This window comes from Podarcis gaigeae (genome assembly GCF_964106915.1).
Source record: "Podarcis gaigeae genome assembly, chromosome: 13".
Lineage (NCBI taxonomy): Eukaryota > Metazoa > Chordata > Lepidosauria > Squamata > Lacertidae > Podarcis > Podarcis gaigeae.
The window spans coordinates 37123232-37148151 of record NC_139689.1 but is presented as its reverse complement, the minus strand read 5'-3'; the positions used below and the strand labels follow the sequence as shown (position 1 = coordinate 37148151).

General features: G+C 47.0%; 1 protein-coding gene across 6 annotated transcripts in view; it reads left to right on the top strand.

Annotated features, from left to right (window-relative positions):
• The window catches only part of MPP3 (MAGUK p55 scaffold protein 3), an 89001-nt gene that overhangs the window by 36793 nt on the left and 27288 nt on the right, over positions 1-24920 (top strand). For 4 of the 6 annotated variants that reach the window (XM_083709445.1, XM_083709446.1, XM_083709443.1 and 1 more), the window contains exons 9-15: positions 2617-2691; positions 3877-4073; positions 10521-10585; positions 15947-15967; positions 20266-20310; positions 21232-21396; positions 23892-23972. In XM_083709445.1, coding sequence (XP_083565571.1) covers positions 2617-2691; positions 3877-4073; positions 10521-10585; positions 15947-15967; positions 20266-20310; positions 21232-21396; positions 23892-23972 — 649 coding nt within the window. The remainder of the gene's footprint in view (positions 1-2616; positions 2692-3876; positions 4074-10520; positions 10586-15946; positions 15968-20265; positions 20311-21231; positions 21397-23891; positions 23973-24920) is intronic. The other 2 variants (XM_083709447.1, XM_083709448.1) reach the window with 2 other exon arrangements.

Genomic DNA, 24920 nt, shown 5'->3' with positions numbered 1-24920 from the left:
CTGTAACTTTCAGGAACCTCATTCAAGCACTTAAGAATCGTTTAAGCTCTGCTGAAGAGTTTCAGGTTACAAAGAGGCCTTCCTGCGGTTTCCTCTCTTTTCAAGGCCTCGCGGCAGTTGTCTGCTTTTAGCAGCCTCTGGGAATATGGTGCATGCAAGATGCGATTTTAATACCAAAACCCCACACATAAAAACAAAAAAACCTGTCCGTCTCCTCCACCCTAACACCGGGACAAAAAGAACCCAGGAAAAATACCTATTGCCGTTCAGAATGTAACAGCCGAACCTGAAAACTCCAACACTGTTTGACAAGGGGATGTGTTATCTGTTCTAAAAACGCCACGTTCTGTGTCGAGGCGAGCTGGTTTCTGTAACCTGTGGAAATGGTGCAGTTGAACATACATTGGATTGTTCAGTGCATTGGTTTTCCCCTTTGCGTTTGCTAGTTGCGAAGGGTCATAAGTACATAAGAGAAGCCTTCTGGATCAAGCCAAAGCCCCATGCAGACTCCCCTCTTGTGATTCCTGGCAACTGACCATATGCCTCTGACGGTGGAAAGGAGAACATTGTTATTGTGGGTAGTAGATAGGGCCGGCCCACCCGTTAGGCAAGGTGAGGCGATTGCCTCAGGTGGCAGGATCAACAGGGGCAGCAAGTCCCAGTGTCTTTATTTCTTGTTCCTGATGTAGATTTTCCCTGGCAGGGAGATGGGCACCATTTTGAGGTCTGCTTCAGGTTCCTAAACATCTTGGTCTGACTCTGGTAGTAGCCACTGATAGCTTTATCCTCCATAATGAGCTGACCACGAATATACAAAAAAAAAATCATCTGGTCTCTGTCCCCCTCTTCTTGGTCTTCACTGCAGTTTAGTCATCTTGAAAATAGCTTGAAGTGCCAAACAAAAACCAGAAAGAAAGAAAGAAAGAAAGAAAGAAAGAAAGAGAAAGAAAGAAAGAAAGAAAGAAAGAAAGAAAGAAAGAAAGGAGATTGACAAGGTGCTGTTTCCTGCAGCTGGTACTAAATTCTGAGCTTAAGAAGCTGTTAATATCATCGGTCTATCTAGCTCAGTACTCTCCACACTTAACTGGCAGTACCTCTTCCAAGGTTTCTGGTGGGAGCCTTTTCTAGCCTTACTTAGAGATGTTGAGGACTGAACCATAGAACCTTTTGCAAGCAAAAGCATATCCTGTGCCCAGTATACCTGAAGGAGCATCTCCACCCCCGTCATTCAGCCCAGACACTGAAGTCCAGCTCCGAGGGCCTTCTGGCAGTTCCCTCCCTGCAAGAAGTGAGGTTACAGGGAACCAGGCAGAGGGCCTTCTTGGTGGTGGCACCCGTCCTGTGGAACACCCTCACATCAGATGTCAAGGAAATAAACAACTGACTTTGCAAAGACATCTGAAGGCAGCCCTGTATCGGGAAGCTTTTAACGTTTGATGTTTTATCGTGTTTTTAATATTCTGTTGGGAGCCACCAAAAGTGGCTGGGGAAACCCAGCCAGATGGGTGGGATATGTATCAATCAATCAATCAATCAATCAATCAGTAATTAGCTGCAGCCTTTTCCTGCAAAGGGAAAAAAGTTAGGATGCAAATCACAGAACCAAATTGCAGGTTACACGCACGTCAGCATTTGAGTCTCACGGTAGGCAGAGGGTAGCCAAAGCAGCCCCAACCAAATGTAATCATAAGTACCATATTAACAAAGGTGGAGATCTGCTTTGAAAGCAGGCCAGGCAGAGAATCCATTGAAATAAAATCGGATAGTGGTCAAAGACTTGCTGGCATGGCTTTTAATCCAAAGTATCGCCACTCCAAGCTGTGAAATGATAGGGAAAATGCCACCTAACCTGTCTATCACATTACTTTTCCTCAAAGAAATCCAGGATGTCATCCCATTTTGTTCTCCAAACCCTGAGAGGTAGGCTAGCTGGGTTAAGAGTCAGTAGCCCAAGGCTTCCAGAGAAAACATCCTGGCAAAGTCGGGAATCCGAACCCAAGACTCCCTGATACAGTTCACCACCCTACCCAGTATGCCATACTGATTTCTAATTTCCCTCTTTTCCCCTCCCTTAAAAAGGATGGCCGTGGGTTGCATCCAGTGGTCGACTTACTCAGAGTAGACCCAATGCAGTAAATTGGCCTGGGTGACTTGGATCCACTAATTGCAGTGGGTCTTCTCTGAATAGGACCTGCGCTGGGGACAACACTATACTTTGACACCTCAGCATTCAGCTCTTGCACAAATCTTTTGCCTTTTGCTGATGAGTCATATACACCCCTGACTCATCTACCGAGATCTAGAAACGTGAAACGCAGGAATGCGTTGCTTTCAGGGAACAGCTATCACGCAACGGCAGAACGCACATTTTGTAGGTTGAAGGTCCCAGGTTCAGCCACTGACATCTCCGGGAAGAATTGGGAATGGTTCGTTGCTGAAACCTTTGAGAGACGATACTGGTCTGTGTCGATAAGACTTCACAAGGTGGGCCAACAGCCCGCCTCTCTGTATGCCAATTTTCAGTGTCCCTATCGAGCGTCAAAGTGACCCAAGCAGTGTTTGCAGACGTCGTCTGGTTTTCCACAGAAATGACAACGCAGACTTATTTTCTCTTAGGCGCAGTCCCAGGGGTCGATAACGCTGAAAATAATCCCGGCTGTCAAGGAAGAAGATCGCCTGAAGGAAAGCAAGGTAAGGGAGTTTGCCAACATACGAGGACACTCTGGGCCTGTTCAGACATTCTTCTGACCATAGGTGTTGGGAGACAGCGGTGTTGCTGTGGCTTGTGTGAGCCTGCCCCCTAGCAGTAGCAGATTCCGTTTTTTCTTTGACTGTTTTAAAGATATTGCTTCAACTTCTTCTTAACAGCTCCCTGTCCACCCAATGTCCACCCCCAGAATATTCCTAGAACGGCACTAGCATTAAATTGTCTGGTTTTTCTAGATTGCAAGGTGTTTTTTTTTGGGGGGGGGGAAACAATATAAGAAAAACTGCCGCCACCATAACAAACACATTTTTTCCTTAAAAAAAGTCACACAGCAATATGGAACCTTCCTAGTGTTGGTGGACTCCAGGTCCCATCAGCCCCCAGCCAGAATGGCCAAAGGTCAGGGGATGCTGGGAATTGTAGTTCAGCATGGTGAGGCCTATACACCTACCATTCTTGATAGGAAAGAGAGGCAGGGAATGAAAGTGAAGGAACGTCTCCACCCCCATCGTTCAGCCCAGACACGGAGGTCCGGCTCTGAGGGCTTTCTCGCAGTTCCCTCACTGTGAGAAGTGAGGTTACAGGGAACCAGGCAGAGGACCTTCTCGGTGGTGGCATCCGCCCTGTGGAATGCCCTTCCATCAGATGTCAAGGAAATAAACAACTATCTGACTTTTAGGAGTCATCTGAAGGCAGCCCTGTTTAGGGAAGTTTTTAAAGTTTGATGTTTTATCATGTTTTTAATATTTTGTTGAGAGCCGCCCAGAGTGGCTGGGGAGGCCCAGCCAGATGGGCAGGGTATAAATGAATGATAATGAGAATGATGATTATTATTATACAAGTCACCATCCCTCCCCCGTGGTAAGTGTTTTCTCTAAAACCACTTTAACTGCTTTAGGCCCACCCCAAAGGCAACATTATTCATGTAAAATATTTTTAATAACGGAAATGGCCCCACAAATTTGCATGTTGTGAATGGGTGTTGTGAATTTTTTTTGGGGAGGGCCAGCTAATATACGTTCTCCCTCTCTGGCCAGGCATTTTGAGAACCATTGATGTTTATTTCATTTTGTTTTTTTAATAATTGGAGAGTGTTATATCCTATGGACGATACAAAAATTTGCAGCTTTTCTCCTGTAGCTCTGGATGTAATGTTCCTTCCTTCCCAGGTGTTCATGAGAGCCCTCTTCTCCTACAACCCAAAAGAGGATAAAGCAATCCCATGCCAGGAGGCTGGGCTGCCATTTCAGAAAAGGCACATCTTGGAGGTGGTGAGCCAAGACGACCCGACATGGTGGCAGGCCAAACGTGTGGGTGACACGAATCTCCGGGCAGGGCTGATCCCCTCAAAGCAGTTTCAAGAAAGGTTGGTCAGTTGTGTGTGTCTGTGGGCCTGGGCTAGTAACAGAAAGCATGCGCAAAACCGTGGACTTTGTGCAGGTGTGATGACAAACCATAGTGACCTGTTATGAGAACAAATCTGTGATGAACCTCAAGCTCTCATGCTTCTTCCTCCCCTTCCTTTGAGTGAGGGGGGAAGTGGTGGTGAGGAGCTACTGCGTCTAGTCTGTGACAAACTATAATTGGCCATTTCATCAAAATGTGACAAACTATGGTTTGTACAAACCATTGTTTCTCTTCAAGGCAATATTAAATGGTGGTTGAGGCTTGCTGGGTTGAGGACCAACCATGCTTTGCCACACTGGGGCAAAACCACAAACTGTCTGAAGGGGATCGGGTTGGCGAAGTTTGTTCCAAGATCTTTTAACCAGGGGGTCGTCTTTAGGCGTCCCCATCAACTGATGGTTCAGTCCAGGGGAAAAAATGTTCTTAGTAGTGTCTCCCTAGGGAGACTTGCCTTTATGTTGCTTTGGTACCAAGTAAAGAGCTTTTTAAGGGACGCGGGTGGCGCTGTGGGTTAAACCACTGAGCCTAGGACTTGCCAATCAGAAGGTCAGCGGTTCGAATCCCCGCGACGGGGTAAGCTCCCGTTGCTCGGTCCCTGCTCCTGCCAACCTAGCAGTTCGAAAGCACACCAGTGCAGGTAGATAAATAGGTACTGCTCTGGTGGGGAGGTAAACGGTGTTTCTGTGTGCTGCTCTGGTTCACCAGAAGCGGCTTAGTCATGCTGGCCACATGACCTGGAAGCTGTATGCCGGCTCCCTCAGCCAATAAAGCGAGTTAAGCACCGCAACCCCAGAGTTGGCCATGACTGGACCTAATGGTCAGGGGTCCCTTCACCTTTACTAAAGAGCTTTTTAATTTCTTGGGCTTTGAAAGTCCCCCCTACTTCACTTTAATGCTGCTTCATGCTTGTTTCAATTCCACTGATTGTTTTATGAATTACTCCTTTTAATGTTTAATGAATTACTCCTTGTGGTGGTTTAATATTCTTTTTAAATATTTGTTTAGCATAATCTTAGCTGTTCGTAAGAGAGGTAACACACACTGTGCTATATCCCAGTGTTTCCCAACCATGTGTCTCCAGATGTTTTTGGACTACAATTCCCATCATCCCTTGCCACTGGTCTTGCTAGTCAGGGATGATGGGAGTTGTAGTTCAAAAACAGCTGGAGGCACAAGGTTGGGAAACACTGCTATATCCTATGCAACAGTGATCAGGGACCCGTAGCTCTGCAGATGTTGCTGAACTACAACTCCCATCATTCCTGACCATTGGCTATGCTGGCTGGGGCTGATGGGAGTTGGAGTCCAAAGACATCAGGAGGACCACAATTTCCCCACCTGTTCTTTGCAAGGCAGCAAATTCTGCATCTGAGTCTCAAAGGCCCTGTATGAGCAAATAGGTTTAGGAGCGGCGTGTTCAGCCACTTCAGATGAGCTTGATCCTCTCAGCTACCTGTGCAAATCTTAACACTGTTATCGCCAGCACCAAATTTCTCTTCTCTCTTAAGCCTCTCAGCAGCTGCGAAGGGCTTAGAATGGAAAAAGGATCCATCTCCTCTGAAAGGCAAGATGTGACTTGCCACTATGAATTTTTATCTTCTTAAAAATTGATTTTTAGTGCAAAGGAGGGAACAACGAATCAATGGTAATAGAAACAAACGTTCTGCGTGCGGCAGAGCAGCTGCCTTCTGCCTTAAATCACACCGTTTCCCTTGTGTGCCAAGTCCTTGCACAGCTCTTCCTTCCCTCGGCCTGCAGCAACGTAAACAGTCAAAACTAACTGACAAGGATCAGGAGCAAAGAGAATTGCAGTGGCTGCAGACAATGAAAACCAAGGAAGAAGACCAATGCAGCCTGTTCCCAGAGCTGTTCTGGCTGGGGTGGGGTGGAACTGGGGCATGCTAGTACTGGCCCCCCCAAAACAAGCTCTCCACCCCACCATCACTGCTGTGCATTCTGCAGGTCCTTGCCATGGCCCTGCCACACAGCTCACAGCGTATACTCACATGGTTCCTTTCATTGTGGCAGGGCTCCAACCTCACACCTGCCCCTGGCTCCACATACCCTCTTTGAGTCTCTAGACTTTCCCATCTGCCTTCTGAATCCAAATAAGAAGCCAGCTTTTTGTTGGCTTATCTTGGACTCTTGCCCTTTGAACAAACCTGCCAATGCACAGGCTGTGCACATGACTCAAACCAAGCCAGTTTTGAGTCTTAGGTCTGAATTCCTGCACCTGCCTAGAGCTTAGGCATGAAAGCAGGACCATGGAGAGCTCCAAGCTATGCACTGGAAGGACAGATCGTGAAGCTGAGGCTCCAATACTTTGGCCACCTCATGAGAAGAGAAGACTCCCTGGAAAAGACCCTGATGTTGGGAAAGATGGAGGGCACAAGGAGAAGGGGACGACAGAGGACAAGATGGTTGGACAGTGTTCTCGAAGCTACAAACATGAGTCTGACCAAACTGCGGGAGGCAGTAGAAGACAGAAGTGCCTGGCGTGCTCTGGTCCATGGGGTCACGAAGAGTCGGACACAACTAAATGACTAAACAACAACAACAACAGCTATATGCAGCTGGCCAGGATGTTGCTTCAGCATGTCAGGAGAGCCCACAGGGTCCGTCCCCCCGTTTTTAAAAATTACGTTTCCCAAAATTTCACACATACATTTCAATATACAATAAAAACCCTTTTCTCCTTTTTTTTTTTACTTCCCACCCCTTTTTCCATGGTGTTTCTGTTCCTCTCCCCCTGCTGCACGCTGTCTTCTATCTCTTAAACCTTAACCAAACTTCTGTCATCTTTAAACCCTTCTGTTGCTCATATTTCAGATTCTGCTTTCTGTTCATCATGTAATAATCATTCTTTAAATAATTTGAAAGGGGCTCACATTCTTCCACGAAACCTTCTTCATTAGGTTCTCTTATTTTAGCTATTAACTTTGCCAATTCTGCATCAGCTTGCTTGTCCATTCTTCATTGGGTGGGTATTTCTGTTTCTTTCCTTTTCTGTGTGCAGAGAACCCTAGCTGCAGTTGTAACCCACAGGGGGGTTAAATTAACTAACTCTTGGTCCTATGGTTCATCTCTGGGCTGCAGTTCACATCAACTCTGAGCATTGGCTATGCTGGCGTGGGCTGATGGAAGTTGGAATCCAACAACCTCCAAGCGTTCTCCATCCCTGGTTGAAATGGCCTGCATGCAGCTTGGGGTTTCTAGCTGTGTCCCACTGTGCTAATAATAATAATAATAATAATAATAATAATAATAATAATAATAATAAAAAAAAAAAAAATAATTTTGGCTGGGCCTCCCCAGCCACTTTGGGCAGCTCCCAATAGAATATTAAAAACACAATAAACCATCAAAGATTAAAAACTTCCCTAAACAGGGCTGCCTTCAGATGTCTTATAAAGGTCAGATAGTTGTTTATTTCCTTGACATCAGATGGGAGGGTGTTCCACAGGGCAGGCGCCACTACCAAGAAGGCCCTGTGCCTGGTTCCCTGCAGTGAGGGAACCTCCAGAAGGCCCTTAGAGTCAGACCTCTGTGTCTAGGCTGAACGATGGGGGTGGAGACACTCCTTCAGGTATACTGGGCCGAGGCTTTAAAGGAGCTGCGCTCTGCTCTTAGGCACCGACTCTGGCAGAGCTAGGGGGTTTCCTGCTCCACAGAGAGTGAAGAAATACAAGTCCGAAAAGAAGGACAGAGTGACTTTTTCAGGTGCTGTAGATCAGGGGCAGGCAACCTAAGGCCTGGGGCCCAGATGCGGCCCAATCGCCTTCTCAATCTGGCCCACGGACGGTCCGGGAATCAGCGTGTTTTTACATGAGTAGAATGTGTCCTTTTATTTAAAACGCATCTCTGAGTTATTTGTGGGGCCTGCCTTGTGTTTTTCCATGAGTAGAATGTGTGCTTTTATTTAAAATGCATTTCTGGGTTACTTGTGTGGCATAGGAATTCATTCATCCCCCCCCCCCAATATAGTCCAGCCCACCACATGATGTGAGGGATGGTGGACCGGCCCACGGCTGAAAAAGGTTGCTGACCCCTGCTGTAGATGGTGTCCCCCTTTTATGGCAGAGCAGCATCTTCTGGGGATAATTCCTGCACGCTGTGCTCTTCTTCTTCCTTATCCTCAGACCCTTCTGATTGGGGTTTCCCAGCTCCTACATCATAATAACTTACAGAACAGATCCAGGGATGGGATCTTCATTCAACTCCATCTGTAGGCAACCCATGTCCCTCTCAAGGAAAGCTCCCCATTCTTCTTCCTAAAGAGAGGCTGTTTTAATGTACTAGGGATGTGGGATGTGGAATCAATGGTGGGGAGTCAAGGAATGAGGGGTTTTGAGAAGCATCAAGGAGATGGTTGGAGGTGGGGCACAGTGGTGCAGGACTGGACTGTGTGCAGTAGTGGGAGTAGAGCTGTTGTAAGCTTGGACAGCGAATGGTGCATGAAACAATGAGTCACACTTGCACCTGGAGCCCAAAGCTCAAGAGACTCCATCCGGAATCAGCATCCTTCCTTGCTTTGCATCCCTGATGCACACCTCTTTTAGACAGCAAGGACCTTGGGGGCAGTGACGTGCCTTGTAAAAACCCATGCACACTACTGATACTGGGGTTTTGGCCCAGAAACTGCTTTGGTCGCCCTGTACAGTGACCTCTGTCGAGAGAGAAACAAAGGAAAAATGTCCCTGCTAATTCTTCTCGACCTCTCAGCAGCTTTCGATACCATCGACCAGGGTAGCCTTCTGGAGTGACTGTCCGAACGAGGGGTGGGGGGGCAGAATTAAGACCTCATCTCATCTCATCAAGATAATTTTATTGGAACAAGATATAAAGCTATTGATTATGCGGCCAGCTATTGATTATGCGGCCACCTTTTCTACGTGACCCATCTCTTGCAAAGGCACCCAATGGAAAGGAACAACCAGAAGATTCAAGATTTCTGTACCTGCTTTTTCTTTTTTTTAAGAGGAAAGGAAGAGATGTGTTGAAGGGTACATTACAGTTGAGATAGGGAGTACCCTGGAGGAATGGTTCTGTGAACAGGCAGCAGAATTCTTTATTACAGCACGGTGGGGAACCTTTTTTCAGCTCAAGGGCCACATTTCCCACCTGGGTAACCTTCTGAGGGCCACCGGCGAGTGGTGGGCGGAGCCAGAGGCAAAAACAGGTGGAGCAACAAATGTGTAGCTTTTTTTACCCTTGTACCATAAGTTAGATCTGCCTGCCTACAAGCACACATGCACACAAACACTATTCTCTGTCCAGGCAAGCAAGATACATTTATCAGAGTTCAAGGTCCCATTTGAGCCTAGAGAAAATACTTGGGGTTGCATTTGGTGCAGCGCTAATGTGAATCTTCTCTCAACGCAAGGCTTTCTCCTTGCACAACAGAACATTCTCCCCCTCTCCTCCTCCTGCATGCCCCCTAAATCTGCTCTGCAGTTTCCCCCAACCTTCCAGAACAGATCTGGGAATGGTGTGAGCTGCACACTAGGGCAAGGAGGGGAGGAAACCCCATTCCTCTAGTGCTAATCCTCGCACTCATGCAAAGATCAGTGTTTCCCAAACTTGGCTTCCCAGCTGTTTTTGAAGTACAACTCCCATTATCCCTAGCTAGCAGGACCAGTGGCCAGGGATGATGGGATTGGTAGTCCAAAAACAGCTGGGGACCCAAGTTTGGGAAACAGATTTAGTTGAGTACTTGGAGTGTTGGAGCAGGGCTAGAGAGGGTTGCGGCCTGGGAAAGGGGGAGCCCGGAGTCAGTTCCAAGGGCCAGACAGAGGTGATTGGAGAGCTTCATTTGGCCCCCTGAGGTTCCTGTACATTGCATTGGAAGAAAAGTGAACAGGGAAAGTAACTGAGCCAGTGCAATGCTGTTAGAGAGCCCAGTTAGAGAGCCCAGACTAGGACTGTTATATCTAAAAACTAGGATAGGCTGATGGCCACACCAGCACCCAGATGCAGCTTTGAGTCTCTACTTTTCCCCACTGCAGCAGAAGCCATGAAATAGATGAGGGAGAACCTGGCAGTTTCTGGTCACTCAGAACTGCTTCTCAGTAGAAAGCTCAGAGACCCCTTTTTGGGGAGCAGGGGAAATGCACAATGTGTGTCTTAATTCGGGAAACCGGTATGGATCAGGAACCTGTTCTGGATCAGGACCCCCCACAGCTGCTTCCCTCTCCTTTGGGAGTTTCGAATGGTGGTAGTGATTATGATTTTTAAAGTCTGATCAAAGTAACGTGTGATTTGCCCCTTGATCTTGTTTGATTTCAGCAGGAACTGAGCGCAACAAGCACATTCCGTCTCTCTGGTTTGAGGCTTTCTCCTTGAGTTCTTCTCCACCCCCTTTCTGAATCGAAACGATAAACTATTGTGTTTTTCTTTTTCCATGTAGGCGTCTGATGTACAGAAGGACCATTGGAGCACTGCACAACACCAGAAGCGTCACAAAACCTCTCTGTGAGTCACTCCGAAACCTTTCCCTCGTTTGTTTAGTATGGCTTGTGTTTCCACTACATCTGGCTTTTCCTTTCTCTTTCCCAAACCGGGCTTCTTTTGTGAGGCTCCGCAATCCCGTTCCTTGAAAGGTGCAGAGACACCGGGAGCCTGAAGCACGGCTGTGTCTTGCCATTCATGTACAACAGCCGCAGTGTAGCGCTGTGGGGGAGGTAAGAGGGAATACGGGGAAGGTATCTCTTTGCGAAAGAGGGCCTATTGTGCTGTGGCCTCCACACAACTTCTGTGAGTTAATGGCAACTGTTTATTCTTTGCGCACGCAGTCAGGGCCCATGCAGGCCTGGTAGGTTTAGCAGGGCAGCCCAATTATGTCATAAGACCAAGGCACTATCTGTCTTAAGAGCCAGTGTGGTGTAGTGGTTAAGAGCGGTAGACTCGTAATCTGGTGAACCGGGTTCGCTTCCCCGCTCCTCCACATGCAGCTGCTGGGTGACCTTGGGCTACTCACACTTCTTTGAAGTCTCTCAGCCCCACTCACCTCACAGAGTGTTGTGGGGGAGGAAGGGAAAGGAGAATGTTAGCCGCTTTGAGACTCCTTTGGGTAGTGATAAAGCGGGATATCAAATCCAAACTCTTCTTCTTCTGGAGATCTGGTGGGCTGTGAGAAAGGCCCTGTTGTGCACTTGATGCCTTGCTCAGTGTCAAGACCAGGGGTCAGCAAACTTTTTCAGCAGGGGACCGGTCCACTGTCCCTCAGACCTTGTATGGGGGGGTGGACTATATTTTTTGGGGGGAAATGAACGATTTTCGCCCACCCACAAAGAGGCCTGAAGATGCTTCGCTTTACCTGTCCCAGTTGTCGTCCCAATAGCCGCAGTTGGGCTTCTCCAGCCAGCCAGGCGCTGTGGCGGGTTAGAAGGCTGCGTTGCCTGGCAAAGGCAGAAGCAGCAGCCCTGGCGAAGGAGCTGCGGATGGAGGTAGGGGAACTGGGGCGTCGCCGGAGCTTTTACCCACCCCCTGCTGCTGCTTCCTGAGAGGCAGAGAAGAAGACAGAGCCGCCTGCCAACCCACAAGCGGTGGCCGCGGTCACCGCATCAACCCGCCTGAACACCATGGGAGAAATGAAGGAGGGAGGGAGGGAGGGAGGCAGGCAGTGACGAAGGAAGCGCATGAGGAAGCAGAGTGGAAAAGGGGCGTGGAGAAGGAAGGAAGGACGGACTGAGGGAGGAGGAGCAGGAGGAAAATGCAGCAGCCGTCAGCCGGCATCATACGCCCCTTTCACAGCGCTGCCCTGCTCAGGCAGGCAGGCAGGCAGGCGGGCGAGTCGACTCATGGCGCCCGGTGTGGGACAAGATTGCTCCGTCCCTGAGGAGAAAAGCGTCGCCATGTGAGGGAGAGGGAAAGAACGCGTGCGCTGGCGATCCATGTGGTGATTCTCGGACCATCCGCGGGGCGGATCTAGAAGGCAATTGGGCCTGATTCGGCCCGCAGGCCTTAGTTTGCTGACCCATGGTCAAGACACTGCATGTGAGGTGTTCCTCCTTTTCTAGGCAACCTTCAGCTTCCCTTCCAGGAGTTGCACCGATTGCCCACATTCCACGGCTGGCCCTTCCCTTTCAACAGTTAGAATGTTTACACGGACATGCTGTGATATTACAGCAGCTCAGCCAATGACGAAGGAGGTTCAGACACAGTTGCCCAGGGGCGCCAGCTCAAGGGGGTCAAGCTTTTAATGGCCTCCCAATATCTTTGGAGAGGGGGGCTGGGCCCTCCAAATGTTGAGGGGGTGGAGGAGGCTGAGCGCGGACCCAAACATGGCGTGGTTTCAGTGACTGGCTTTTCCTTCTCCTGGCATGGAAAGAGGCTGATCGTGAGAGAGGAAGGGGACTGCTGGTATTGAAGCTCTGCCTCACTTGGCCTCCTCCCGATGATGCAATGTTGTGTGTGTGACATCACACACGTGTGATGTGTGATGTCACACATGTGGTGGTGGGCATGTGCAGAGATGGCGAAGTTGCCATCTCTGCACATGCCAGTTTTGTGTGTGTGTGTGTGTGTGTGTGTGTGTGCGCGCGCGCAAGTTATATGTGTAAGATTCTGGACGATTAAAAATTATTTTGTAGGCGAGTCTGCCCCTACACCTAGGGTCCGCAGAGGTTTAGAGCATCTGCTGCTATAATCCTGCCTGATCCTTTGGATTAAGCTAGCCACAGTACTGTGTCTCAGTAGTGATTTGGTGAAATGGCTCTGAATTAAGTAGGAGCAGTCTTTTTGGTCCTGTGTGGTGTGATGACTGCTTTCGTGAATGCTTTGAGACCCACGTGGGACTCACAAACTTCTGGAGAACTTTTGGAGCGTGGGCTGAGATGAGACAGTCCCGAGCCCAGAGTTTGCTTTATGCCCAGATGTAGCCCTGTGTTCTCAGCCCTGCAGCCAGCATGCAACAGACATGGGCAGTGTCACTGCAAATGTATAGCTGGTCTTTCCTTGACCATCTCCACTCACCCCCTGCACATCTGGATTTCAGGCAGCCCTGAGTCCCAGCACTTCTTTGCGTTTAAAAACGAAGCATTGCATAACCCCTGGAAGTCGAATCTTTTTAGCAGAAAAATTTCCCACATTTTGAAATGCATTGTTTCATACAATTAATTTTTTACATGGTGAATATAACGCAAGGCAGACTGAGCGACTTGAATGGATATAACACCAATTATAATTATAATTGACTTTTTTTCATGCGGCTATAATAAGTACATATATTTATGCCCACAAAAGCTCTTTAGCCATGCCAATGTAAGTATGTTAACAGCTTTCGGTACCTTTATGCCCTCCTCACTTTAAAATCACCATAATGGGAGGGAAGTGTTGAATGTGTTTCGACAATCCTTTCTTTGTATAATAAGCCGAGGAAACCAAAGTTGGTTTGGAAGAAGCTGGGATCTTAAGTCGTGCTTTGAAGTTCGTTTAATATCCTAAATTGTTTTGAAGCAGGGTAACAATAGTTCCCCAGTTTTCTGGAAAACCGTGGTTAGTAAAGAGACTTCCTGGCTCGCTTGTGGCTCATAGGGTTGCATGCATGCAGGAAAGACTTAATTCATATATTGCCTACTTAAGCCATGATATGCTCATCTGAACAAAAACATCTAGAACTCACTTGACTTATTTGAAAGACAATTGCATTAATGTAACATCGCTTGTAGGTTTACGAGAAGTTTTGTAAGGGGGACTATATAAATTATTGTAAAATGATTTAGGAAGGAAATAATTAGGAAATGAAGTTTTAAGGAAAAGCCTTAATTATAATAATAAAATGCAAGATTAGATAGCAAATTTGAAAATCACTAGACAGGATTGATGGAAGTCTCAGACTATAATAGCCAAAATGAGGATGATATGAAGTTTTGTTTGGAAAACATATGCAAAAATCTATAAAAATGATTTATTAAAAAAAAAAAAAAATTCACTTGAATTGCACTTAAACAGTGCAGTCCTAGATGTGTCTACTCAGAGGTTATACAGTCGTACCTCGGAAGTTGAACGGAATCTGTTCCAGAAGTCCATTTGACTTATTATATTATATTTTATTATGTTATTTGTATGCTGCCTTTCCACAGTTAAAACAATTCTCAAGGCAGCTTACAATATGAAAAGATTTACATAATTACAAATGTAGCAAAATAGTCATAAAAATAAAGAAAACACATTAAAAACTACATAACCAAACTGAACAATTTCCACATAAAAATAAAGATACAAAAAGTTAATATCAGCAACAACTCCCAACAAAACTTTCCCCAAAATACCCCTGTCCTTGATGGGCAGCAGCCACAGCAGCAGTCCTTATGAGGCCTATCATGCCCCCCTCCCTAGGTTAGGTGGTGAGTGGCAGGACTGGGGCTCTCAGGCGTTCAGCCCAGGAGTCCTCCTGGGCTTTCTGAAACATTCGACTTTCAAAGTGCAGCTTCTGATTAGCTGCAGGAGCTTCCTGCATCCAATCAGAAGCCACGCAAAGTCCCGTCAGACGTTTGGCTTCCAAAAGAACGTTAAAAAACCAGAACACTCACTTCCGGTTTTCGATCATTTGGGAGCCGAAACATATGAGTTCTGGGGCATTTGAGAACCAAGGTACAACTGTATTCCTATCTACTAACACTTTTGTTTTTATAGGATTTGCAGCATTGGAGTTTGTTGTTGATGCACCCCAATCCATCAGATATTGCAGTTAAAATAATATTGGCTGTTGCAAAAGCCTCAGGGAGATGCATGCACCATGTAAAAACCATTTCTAGTTTTGCTTCCCAACTTTAAGCCAAACAGGCACGTTAATCTCTGATCTCAGTTGATTTAGGGCAACTGAAAATACTTGTTTCCAAAACCCGCATTGCTGTGTGCAATTCATCCTGAATCGAAGCATTTGCATGATGTGGGCGAGAACAGGGAAGAACTCAAGGTGTTCTGGCTATGTGAACAGCATGGCCAAATAATGGTGCAATTTGGCCACAAAGTGTTAACCATCCATGGGCCTCTCAGCTGGCAGCATCTGTTGTCCAACAAAGGAAGAACGGTTGTTAAGCAGGCCAAAGTACCGTACAGTGGTGCCTCGCAAGACGAAATTAATCCGTTCCGCGATTCTCTTCGTCTAGCGGTTTTTTCGTCTTGCGAAGCAAGCCCATTGACGGCTTAGCGGATTAGCGCTATTAGCGGTCTAGCGGCTTTTAGCGATCAGCTGAGAAGCGGCTTATCAGCGGAACAGCTGATAAGCGGCTTAGTGCTTAGGGAAAGGGCGGAAAAAACAAAACAAAAAACCCCGCGGGAACTCGCAAGATTTTTTCGTCTTGCAAAGCAACCCCATAGAGAAATTCGTTTAGCGAAGCGCCTCCAAAACGGAAAACCCTTTCGTCTAGCGGGTTTTCCGTCTTGCAAGGCGTTCGTCTTGCGGGGCACCACTGTACTTGAAATGAATGAAAAGGTTACTCCAAGGATCTCCAAGCATTGGTGGTTCCATGTGGACACACAGCCTCCTCTGTTGCACTTACGGCAACCATCGAGAAGCTGCTGGTATCTCCCCGTGCAACTGTCCACATGTTTGAGAAGTCTTCCTTGCACACTAGGAACATAGGAACCTGCCTTATAGCGAGTCAAATTATTGGTCCATCTAGTGCAGTTTTGTCTACACTGACCTCGGAGATGCTGGCGATTCAGCCTGGGATCTTTTACACACAGAGCAGTTTCTTACTTCAAAACCATGGCTCTTCCCCACTGAGAGCCAGAATTTGAGCACGTGCCCTTAATGCTTTGGAATACTTTTCCCCCCTTGGCCTCCTTTTAACTCTGCTGCCTCTTGTCTTTTCACGCTGACCTCAGACGATCAATCTTCTGAGAAAGGTAGGTTCACTGCCTGTTCCTGGAGCGAGCAAGCTGTGACTTTCCCTGCACATAAAGAGCTTGTAGAATAAAACAGCCCTCTGCGACCAAAGCCAACCATGAAGCAGATCCAGATTACAGGAAGCTCCGAATAGTTTGTGTGCCATATGTACATTTGTCGGTACAGTTTTCTGTCATTGGTTTTGCTTCCAATTCCTCCCCCCCCCAAAAAAAATAAATCAACTGGACACATTGCAACAAAGGAGGTGATAGCATAGTTTTGAAAGGGTGGGCATAGGGAGGTTTTCAGAATTTCCTGTGCAAGCATAGGGACTAGGAACATGATTTTTTTTTAATGAAAAGAAAACTGGAGGAGGGTGCTTCACACATGACTTTGCTTCCTATGGTGCAGTATTGCCTCATTCCACACAAGCTTGGTCAGTGATAAGCTCTGCCTTGTCCGCTGGGTTTAGGATTGTACCCTCCCATGTCAGAGAAAGAATGTGTGCATGCGAATAACCTTGAGATTCTGCAAAATATTTAAATAGTCCAGTGTCCTGTTCTCACAGTGGCCAACCAGATCATAGCTGTCAACGTTTCCCTTTTTTAAAGGGAAATTTCCTTATTCCGAATAGGATTTCTCGCAAGAAAAGGGAAAAGTTGACAGCTATGAACCAGCTGCCTGTAGGAAACCTGTGAGCGGGTCCTCTCCCTTCCTACATTTTTCAGAAACTGGCATTCAGAAGCACCGCTGCCTCCAGCCATGGGGGCAGAGCTTTGACCATCCTGCCAACTATCCACTCATAGCTTTCTCTTTCACGAAATTGCCCCGTCCTTTTTTAAAGCCATCCAAGTTGGTGGGAGTGAGTTCCCTGGCATAACTGTGCACAGTGTGAAGAAGGGCTATTTTTTCACCTTTATCAAAGTGCTGCCACTTTACACAGTGGACAGGAACATGGATGTATATGTCAGGAGTTCAGCCTACACTTGAGTAGGACCCTGGCAGAGACACATGCCCGACTGGCATGTTCTCTCCCTCCTGGTCTTTCGTTTGGGAGCTTCCAAAGCTTTCTTCAGCCTGAACATCACAGCGACTGTTAGGGATCTGCAGAGTTTGCGCAGTTGCGTAACAGACCTCAGCAACTCAGCATTTTGGCTCATCTACTTTATTTACATATAAACACACACGGAGCACTGCAACATGGCTCCCTCTCTCTCTAGCATCAGACAGCAAAGAGAAAAAACAAAGGACAATAGTTCCACTTCATGGAACACAGTAACACAAACATCCTGCCTCTGTCACTTCCCACTCTGTGGAGTCAAAACGTAAACCGTCATATGATAGACAAAAATCCCATGACTGCAATCATGGAGCAGGAATTCTAACAGTGTATACCTCTGAATGCTACTTTCTGTGAGTCTAAAGAGGGGAGAGAGGGTGTGGGTCCGGCTCTATCGTAGCCCCAGTCTGAGTCCCGTTGCTGAGCTAGCAGGGGCTGGGAGGAACACTTGCCCGAGAGCAGAATCCACATACGGAGTCAGGCAGTCCAGAGGTCAGGGAATCCAGATGATCACAGAGCCAAAGGTCCAGTTGGATAGCAGGAAGCAACAAGGAAGGACCCAGAACCACGGGCGTTGTTTCCAGCAACAACTTGACTGCTGCTGAGAGCTCTGTTTAAGAAGCCCGGAGCCAGCTGGTTATCATCAGTGCTTTTTCTGTGTCCTGATCAGCTGCAGGTGGAGTCATTCCGCCTTCTCATTCGTTGATTCATTCATCATTTTATTTACACAACGCCTTTCCGTAGTTAAAAGTGCCCAAGGCGGCTTATAGCATGACAAGATTTACATAATTACCAACATAACAAAAATCATAAACAATAAATAAAACACATAAAAGTACACAGCCAAATGGAAAACAATTTCCACATAAATAATAAAATCTAAAAGTAAGAATGTAGCATTGATATCAATCACAATTTAAAATGACATAGATAAAAAATAAAAGGAATTTAACCCCCGCCCCCCAAAACGGAGTCCTCTCTGCCCAGCAGCGTGGGAATGTTCAGGGATGCAGGAGAGGCTATATTGTCTGATAATAGCCTTTCCAACTTGTGTTAACAAGTTCACAATTTAGCAGAGTAACATTCCCCTTTTTAAACTTGCAGAGGATGCATTTGCTCAAGCTCGCTAAAGCCTCTATAATAACTGTTCTGGTATTTCCCCCTTATTCCCTCATAAAAGATAAGACACGACACAGTCTTCTATAAAAGTATAAAAAGGTTTACTCACACATCATTCTGTTCACAATAGGATCCCAGAATGCAGACTTAGCTTAGAAAAGTAACATATACCTAGAAACTATCTCATAAGAAGACAGTCCCTTTGTCCTCTCTTGGGAAGCCAAGAGAGCATCTTTGGCTAAGCAGATGTTGCTTCTTCGATGCATGTAGTCAAAGAGAGGGAGATGGCTGCCCTGCCCTGTGCTTTTGTCGTTACCTGCACAGGTGAGGCCACACTCACCTCTAGTCACATGCAGAGGAAGTCTGTCCCAGCCCAGAAGGAAACAGGAAGTTTACCTGCTGGCTGGACAAACATCCCTCCCCATGTGTAAACATGTTCACTCTAGGAATGTTGTACTTGACTGCACTTGTGTTTCACATCCCACAAGCAGCAGCAGTAGCACTCCTTTATAGAGTCTGTCAGGCCCCTAAGCCAGGTGGAGAGAAGCAGGGCAGGGGCCTTCACACGCACCCCGTAGGTCAGTCAGCCTCCCCCTTCAGGCTGCTGTTCAGCAGGCGAAGCTGACTCCTGGCCCATGACACGCTTTCGGCCTTTATCTGGCTGGCTGCTGTGAGAACAGGATGCTGAACTAGATGGGCCATTGGCCTGATCCTGCCGCGCTCTTCTTATGTTCTTTGGGAGGCTGGCAAAGAGGCAATCTCTGCACAAGAGAGCAAACCTGCAAATTCTGGTCTCGCCCACAGCCCTGTCTAAGGCGGATGGTGGGCTTGATTCAGAAAGGCTCTGTGGCGTAATGCCATTGCAGTGCCAAAAGGGCCGGTTGATTTGCTCCTCAGTCTAATTTCCCCCGCTTCCCACGCCAGCCCAGATCCAGGTCCGTTTGTATCCCTGTCCAGCTTGTTAATTAGTGGATTTGAACAGGGTTTGCTGCACAAAGAGACCTTTAGCGTGACAAAGCAGAGAGGGGAGAAGCCTTGCGTTTCCTCTTAATATGCCCCCGGGGACTCTAATGTCAATCTTGTTTAATTTTCCTTAGCTATTATTTGCTGAGCGTTTTTTTTTTTTACTGTGTAATTTTTGTGCTAATCACATGGATTAAGCCCCTGCCGTTTCTGAAAAGTGATTGTGTTTCTCCTCGGTGCTTTTGTTAACGCAGTAGGTAATTTCCTGCTGAACGAGGGAGTGCTGCTTTCTCTCTTTCCCTCTCCCTCTTTCTGACTTTTTTGGACTTGCTCCCTCCAAGAAAAGAGCAACTTCTTAAGGGTTTAAGCCTGCCGGGCAGGGTGTTGGTTCTTTTCTGACTTAATGGCTGCGCAGCATCTAGTGTTCCAGGCGATTTATAAATAAATGTTGTTATTTTTAAAAAGGCTCGGGGGCTAGCTGTTCATTCCAGTGTTTCAGCTCCTGGTGCCGTTTGCTTTCAGTCTCTCTGTGGACCCTGGCATGGTTGTTCCTTAAGTGACAAAAGTCAGAAATTCAGTTGGGGAAGGAGGAGGAGGAAATAGTTTTGATTGGGGCTGCAAATGATATGATGCAGGATAGCTCAGGCAAAGGGACATGGGTGGCGCTGTGGGTTAAACCACAGAGCCTAGGACTTGCTGATCAGAAGGTCGGCGGTTCGAATCCCCGCAACGGGGTGAGCTCCCATTGCTCAGTCCCTGCTCCTGCCAACCTAGCAGTTCGAAAGCACGTCAAAGTGCAAGTAGATAAGTCTGGCAGGAAGGTAAACGGCGTTTCTGTGCGCTGCTCTGGTTCGCCAGAAGTGGCTTAGTCATGCTGGCCACATGACCCGGAAGCTGTACGCTGGCTTTCTCGGCCAATAAAGCGAGATGAGCGCCGCAACCCCAGAGTTGGTCATGACTGGACCTAATGGTCAGGGGTCCCTTTACCTTTACCTTTTAGCTCAGGCAAAGCATGGGACCCACATGCAATACAGCAGTTCAGTACCCTCTCCCCTCCCCTGCCCTCCTGGGTTTCATGCAAAAACACCAAAGATGCAGCATACAAAGTGAATCGTCTTTTGGTATATAGCACTGTCGTCTTCGTTCATCTGCCTCTCTTATCTTTTTCTTTCTAAGCAGAAGACTGTGATTGCGAAGGATACTTCAATGGGCAATATATAGGTGAGGAGCTGGTGGTCTGCAGCCCACTCTGGCCTTGGTTGTGGGTATCATATGTACATTTGCTACTTACATAATAAAAATAATGTATTCCTTATACCCCTCCCATCTGACTGGGTTGCCCCAGCCACTATTGGTAGCTTCCAGGATAATATACAAACACAGAAAAACATCAGGTGCTAAAAGCTTCCCGATAAAAGCTTCAGGTATACTGGGCCTCGGCCCAGTATACCTGAAGTAGCGTCTCCACTCCCATCGTTCAGCACAGACACTGAGGTCCGGCGCTGAGGGCCTTCTGGTGGTTCCCTCCCTGCAAGGTGAGGTTACAGGGAACCAGGCAGAGGGCCTTCTCGGTAGTGGCACCTGCCCTGTGGAATGCCCTCCCATCGGATGTCAAGGAAATAAACAACTATCTGACTTTTTAGAAGACATCTGAAGGGAAGTTTTTAACGTCTGATGTTTTATCATGTTTTTAATATTCTGTTGGGAGCTGCTCAGAGTGGCTGGGGAAACCCAGCCAGATGGGCAGGGTATAAATAAATTCTTATTCTTATTATTACAAGTTGCTTTTGTTTTACATGCTTGCTTTTGTATTGCAATTTATTGTATTTGCATTAATGCATTTTACAAATGAGGCAAGCCACAAAATGTTTCAGCGTTGAAGTGCTTCTGGAAAGGATTCCGGCTTAGTCAGTCACATTTTCTCCCAGGATATGCCATCCCATTTCCCTTTCACCCGCTCCCCCAGCAACGTTCAGCCAGCATTCTATGGCCACTGAGAGTAGCTGTTTGGGCTAGTTTTGGGGCTTTTCCCTTCCTTAAGAAGTGGTTTTTTTTTTGTAGTTCAGAACCTTGAGCCTGTTTGGGGGTCCCCAACCCATTGGACCAAACTTGGTGACAGTGATGTTCTTTTTGGCTTTGCAGCTGGCTTGAGACGGAGTTTCCGGCTGAGTCGAAAGGAAAAGCAGAATGGCCAGAGTGAAGCCAAGCAGGTCGAACAGCCTCACCCCTCGGAGCTCCTCACCTACGAGGAAGTGGTCAAATACCAGCAGCAGCCAGGAGAAAGAAAGAGACTGGTGGTTTTGATAGGTGAGTTATTCTGTGAGGAAAAGGCTATCGTTGCTGTCAGGGAACTGCCATCGGAGCCAAAGGAGGAGAGAGGGCTCCAGAGGGATGCCGGATAGGGTCCCAGTAGGGAGAGAGGCAGCCCATCCGCTGGGGAAGGAAATCTGCGTAGCACCAGTGGAGAAGGGGGGCAGATGGGGGAATCAGTGAGGAGGCTCCTGGACTCCTCACTGGAGACCAGCGGGGAGAGCACGGGTCCTCCGCTGCCCACACCCTCCCTGCGCAGAAGACTTCCGCGCAGGGAGAGTAGGAGGCGACTGGGCGTCAAAGAACTTCTTTGCTGGAAGTTCAAGAAACGCCCACTGACGGATTCTGCCAGCGACTGAGACAGCCACGAGTGCAAGGCTGTCCAGAGGGAAAGGGTTCAACCAGGCAACCTAGCCAGGAGTGGCGGCAACTTACGCACGAGCAACCCCCTTAGAACCATTACAGCTGCCTTGCCCACCGGCTTTATTTCTGAAATAAAGAGATTCTGGAGCCCAAGACCAGCCTTTCCCAAACCTCTGAGAAGTGGAGAATAAATCTTGGGGGGGGGGGGGTTGTGCCTGAGGTGGTGTGTGTGTGTGTGTGTGTGTGTGTATATATATATATATATATATATATATATGCAGGTTTTGGTGTCCGTGAAAATCTACGAAAGCATATATATATATATATATATATATATAATCTGTGTCCGTATACAGTGGAACCTCGGTTGTTGAAAGTAATCCGTTCCGGAAGACCATTTGGCTTCCAAGACGTTCGACAACCGAGGCGCAATGGGCCGTCGACAAAATAAATTGTGAAAAATGAGAAACGCGCCTCGGAACCATTTGACTTCTGAGGCACGTTCAAAAATGGAAGCATTTACTTCCAGGTTTTTGGCATTCGACTTCTGAAACGTTTGGCAGCCAAGACGTTCGAAAACTGAGGTTCCACTGTATATAGAGAGATTCATTCAAAATAAGCCTGGTTTCACTATCCAAAGATGACTGGAATTTGGATTAATCTTAATTGGAGCCCAGGTAGTCTCAAAGAAGCAGTGCTTTTACATCAGGCTTTGCTAACCGGGGGTTTTGGACTACAATTCCCATCAGTCCCTGAGGCACCGCAGGCATGTTGGGCCAAGCAGCCTCCAGGGTTGTCAAGGCTGGCAGATTATTTATTTTGCAGATTTCTTCAGTGACAGGTCTTAAAAATACGGGTTTTGGTGTGAGGAATTCAAACCTGCTAGCATTTTTATGACTGGACGATATTTAGCTGGGTAAATCTATGTTTGATTAAAGAGCACATAAATTGTTCTTGGAAAACCTTTTTTTTTTTAAAAAAAAAAATCACCTTCTGAAAACATCAAGTAATGCTAAATAATAGTTAATGATAATAGTAATAATAATACTATGGCAGGTACTTGGCAATAATTTTTAATGATTTCTATGCAATTTTACGCACATTTTACTTATCAAGCAAAACTAAGTTAGATTAATTTAACCAGGGCTATTTTTCTAGAAAAGAGGTGCCAGAACTCACCATGAACACCTCCCTTGTTCTTTTATAATGGCAATGACACTCACATGAGAGGTGCCTGAGTTCTGGTGAGTTCCTCCTGGGGGAAAAGCCCTGAATTGAACCAAAATATATATTTTTAATTCCCAAGGCACATTACAACTTTTTTTAGCATCCCTCATTTGGGGAATAGGAAAGTTGAAAAATCCAACACGCCCCCACACGGCAGGCTGTGTGTGGTATGCTCACATGCAGGCCTGTCCACTTAGTTCCTCACTGCCACCCTTCAATATCTGCTGCCTGAGGCAGTTGTCTCACTCAGCCTAATGGTAGGGCCGGAGCTGAATGAGTGCAGGGTTTCTGCAGCTTCTAGGACACCCCTTTCTTCAAGCTCAGGAGGAACGGCTGTTGCGGGTGGCGAGTGAAAATGTGGAAGCCCGATGATGTCCAGAACTTTGTCTCAGCCACTGATGGAGACGTACCTTAGACTAGAATTCCTCTAGTCTCCCCCTCTTTCTTTTTTCCCTTCTCCTCCTGTGATGGAACTCCTATTTGGGGACTTCTCTGGCTTTTTTCTGGCCCATGTAGGACTAGTCTGGATAGTTAGCCTTGATGAAGACCTGATGTTTTAACCCCCCCCCCAAAGTTTTTGAGTTTCCATTGAAATGAGGCTGCATTTTAATGTTTTAATGTTGTATTTTAATCTTGTTTTTAAGTTGTATTTCAATCAATTTGTTTTTATATCGGTTGTTAGCAGCCCTGAGCTTGGTCTTGGCTGGGGAGGGCGGGGTATAAATAAAATTTATTATTATTATTATTATTATTATTATTATTATTATTATTATTATTAGAATGAGGAAGGTCCTGGGTGCAGACTTGTTCCTGACCTGTTCCTTTCGGCTCCATCTTCTGTAAAGTACCCCTGCGCTTTGTGTTCAGTCGCAGTGATACACCTTCTCTCTCTGACCTCTCAGGTTCTTTGGGGTCCCGTTTGAACGAGCTCAAGCAGAAGGTGGTGGCAGAGAACCCGCAGGAGTACGGCGTTGCCGTGCCACGTGAGTAAACCCCACTTTTCTTTTCTTTTCCATGGCAAAATGCACCTCCCGCCTCACCTCAGCGCCTCCACCGTTTATGCCAAGCCGTTCATTACAGTCTTGTCAGGTGAAATGTGCATTTGGCAGACCTGAGAGGGAAGGCTTCCATTGCAATCTATAGCTGTAGAAAGAGCCGGGAGCAGGGAGCAAGAAACTGGAACAAGTGGGGAGGGGTAGAAAGAGAAAGAGGGAGAGGGAGAGAAAGAGGGAGGGAAAAGAGGGAGGGAAAAGAAAGAAAGAAAGAAAGAAAGAAAGGGAATGAGAGAAAGAAAGAAAGGGAGAGGGGGCAGAGAGAGGGAGAAAGAATGAGAGAGAAAAAAGAGGGGGGGGGGGAGAAAGAAAGAAAGAAAGAAAGAAAGAAAGAAAGAAAGAAAGGGAATGAGAGAAAGATCTTTCCCAACATCAGGGTCTTTTCCAGGGAGTCTTCTCTTCTCATGAGGTGGCCAAAGTATTGGAGCCTCAGCTTCAGGATCTGTCCTTCCAGTGAGCACTCAGGGCTGATTTCCTTAAGAATGGATAGGTTTGATTTTCTTGCAGTCCATGGGACTCTCCAGAGTCTCCTCCAGCACCATAATTCAAAAGCATCAATTCTTCGGCGATCAGCCTTCTTTATGGTCCACCTCTCACTTCCATACATCACTACTGGGAAAACCATAGTTTTTACTATACGGACCTTTGTTGGCAAAGTGATGTCTCTGCTTTCTAAGATGCTGTCTAGGTTTGCCATCGCTTTTCTGCCAAGAAGCAGGCGTCTTTTAATTTCGTGGCTGCTGTCTCCATCTGCAGTGATCATGGAGCCCAAGAAAGTAAAATCTCTCACTGCCTCCATTTCTTCCCCTTCTATTTGCCAGGAGGTGATGGCACCAAGGTGCTTCCCCCCCCTTTCATTTACAACATACATTTGACCCT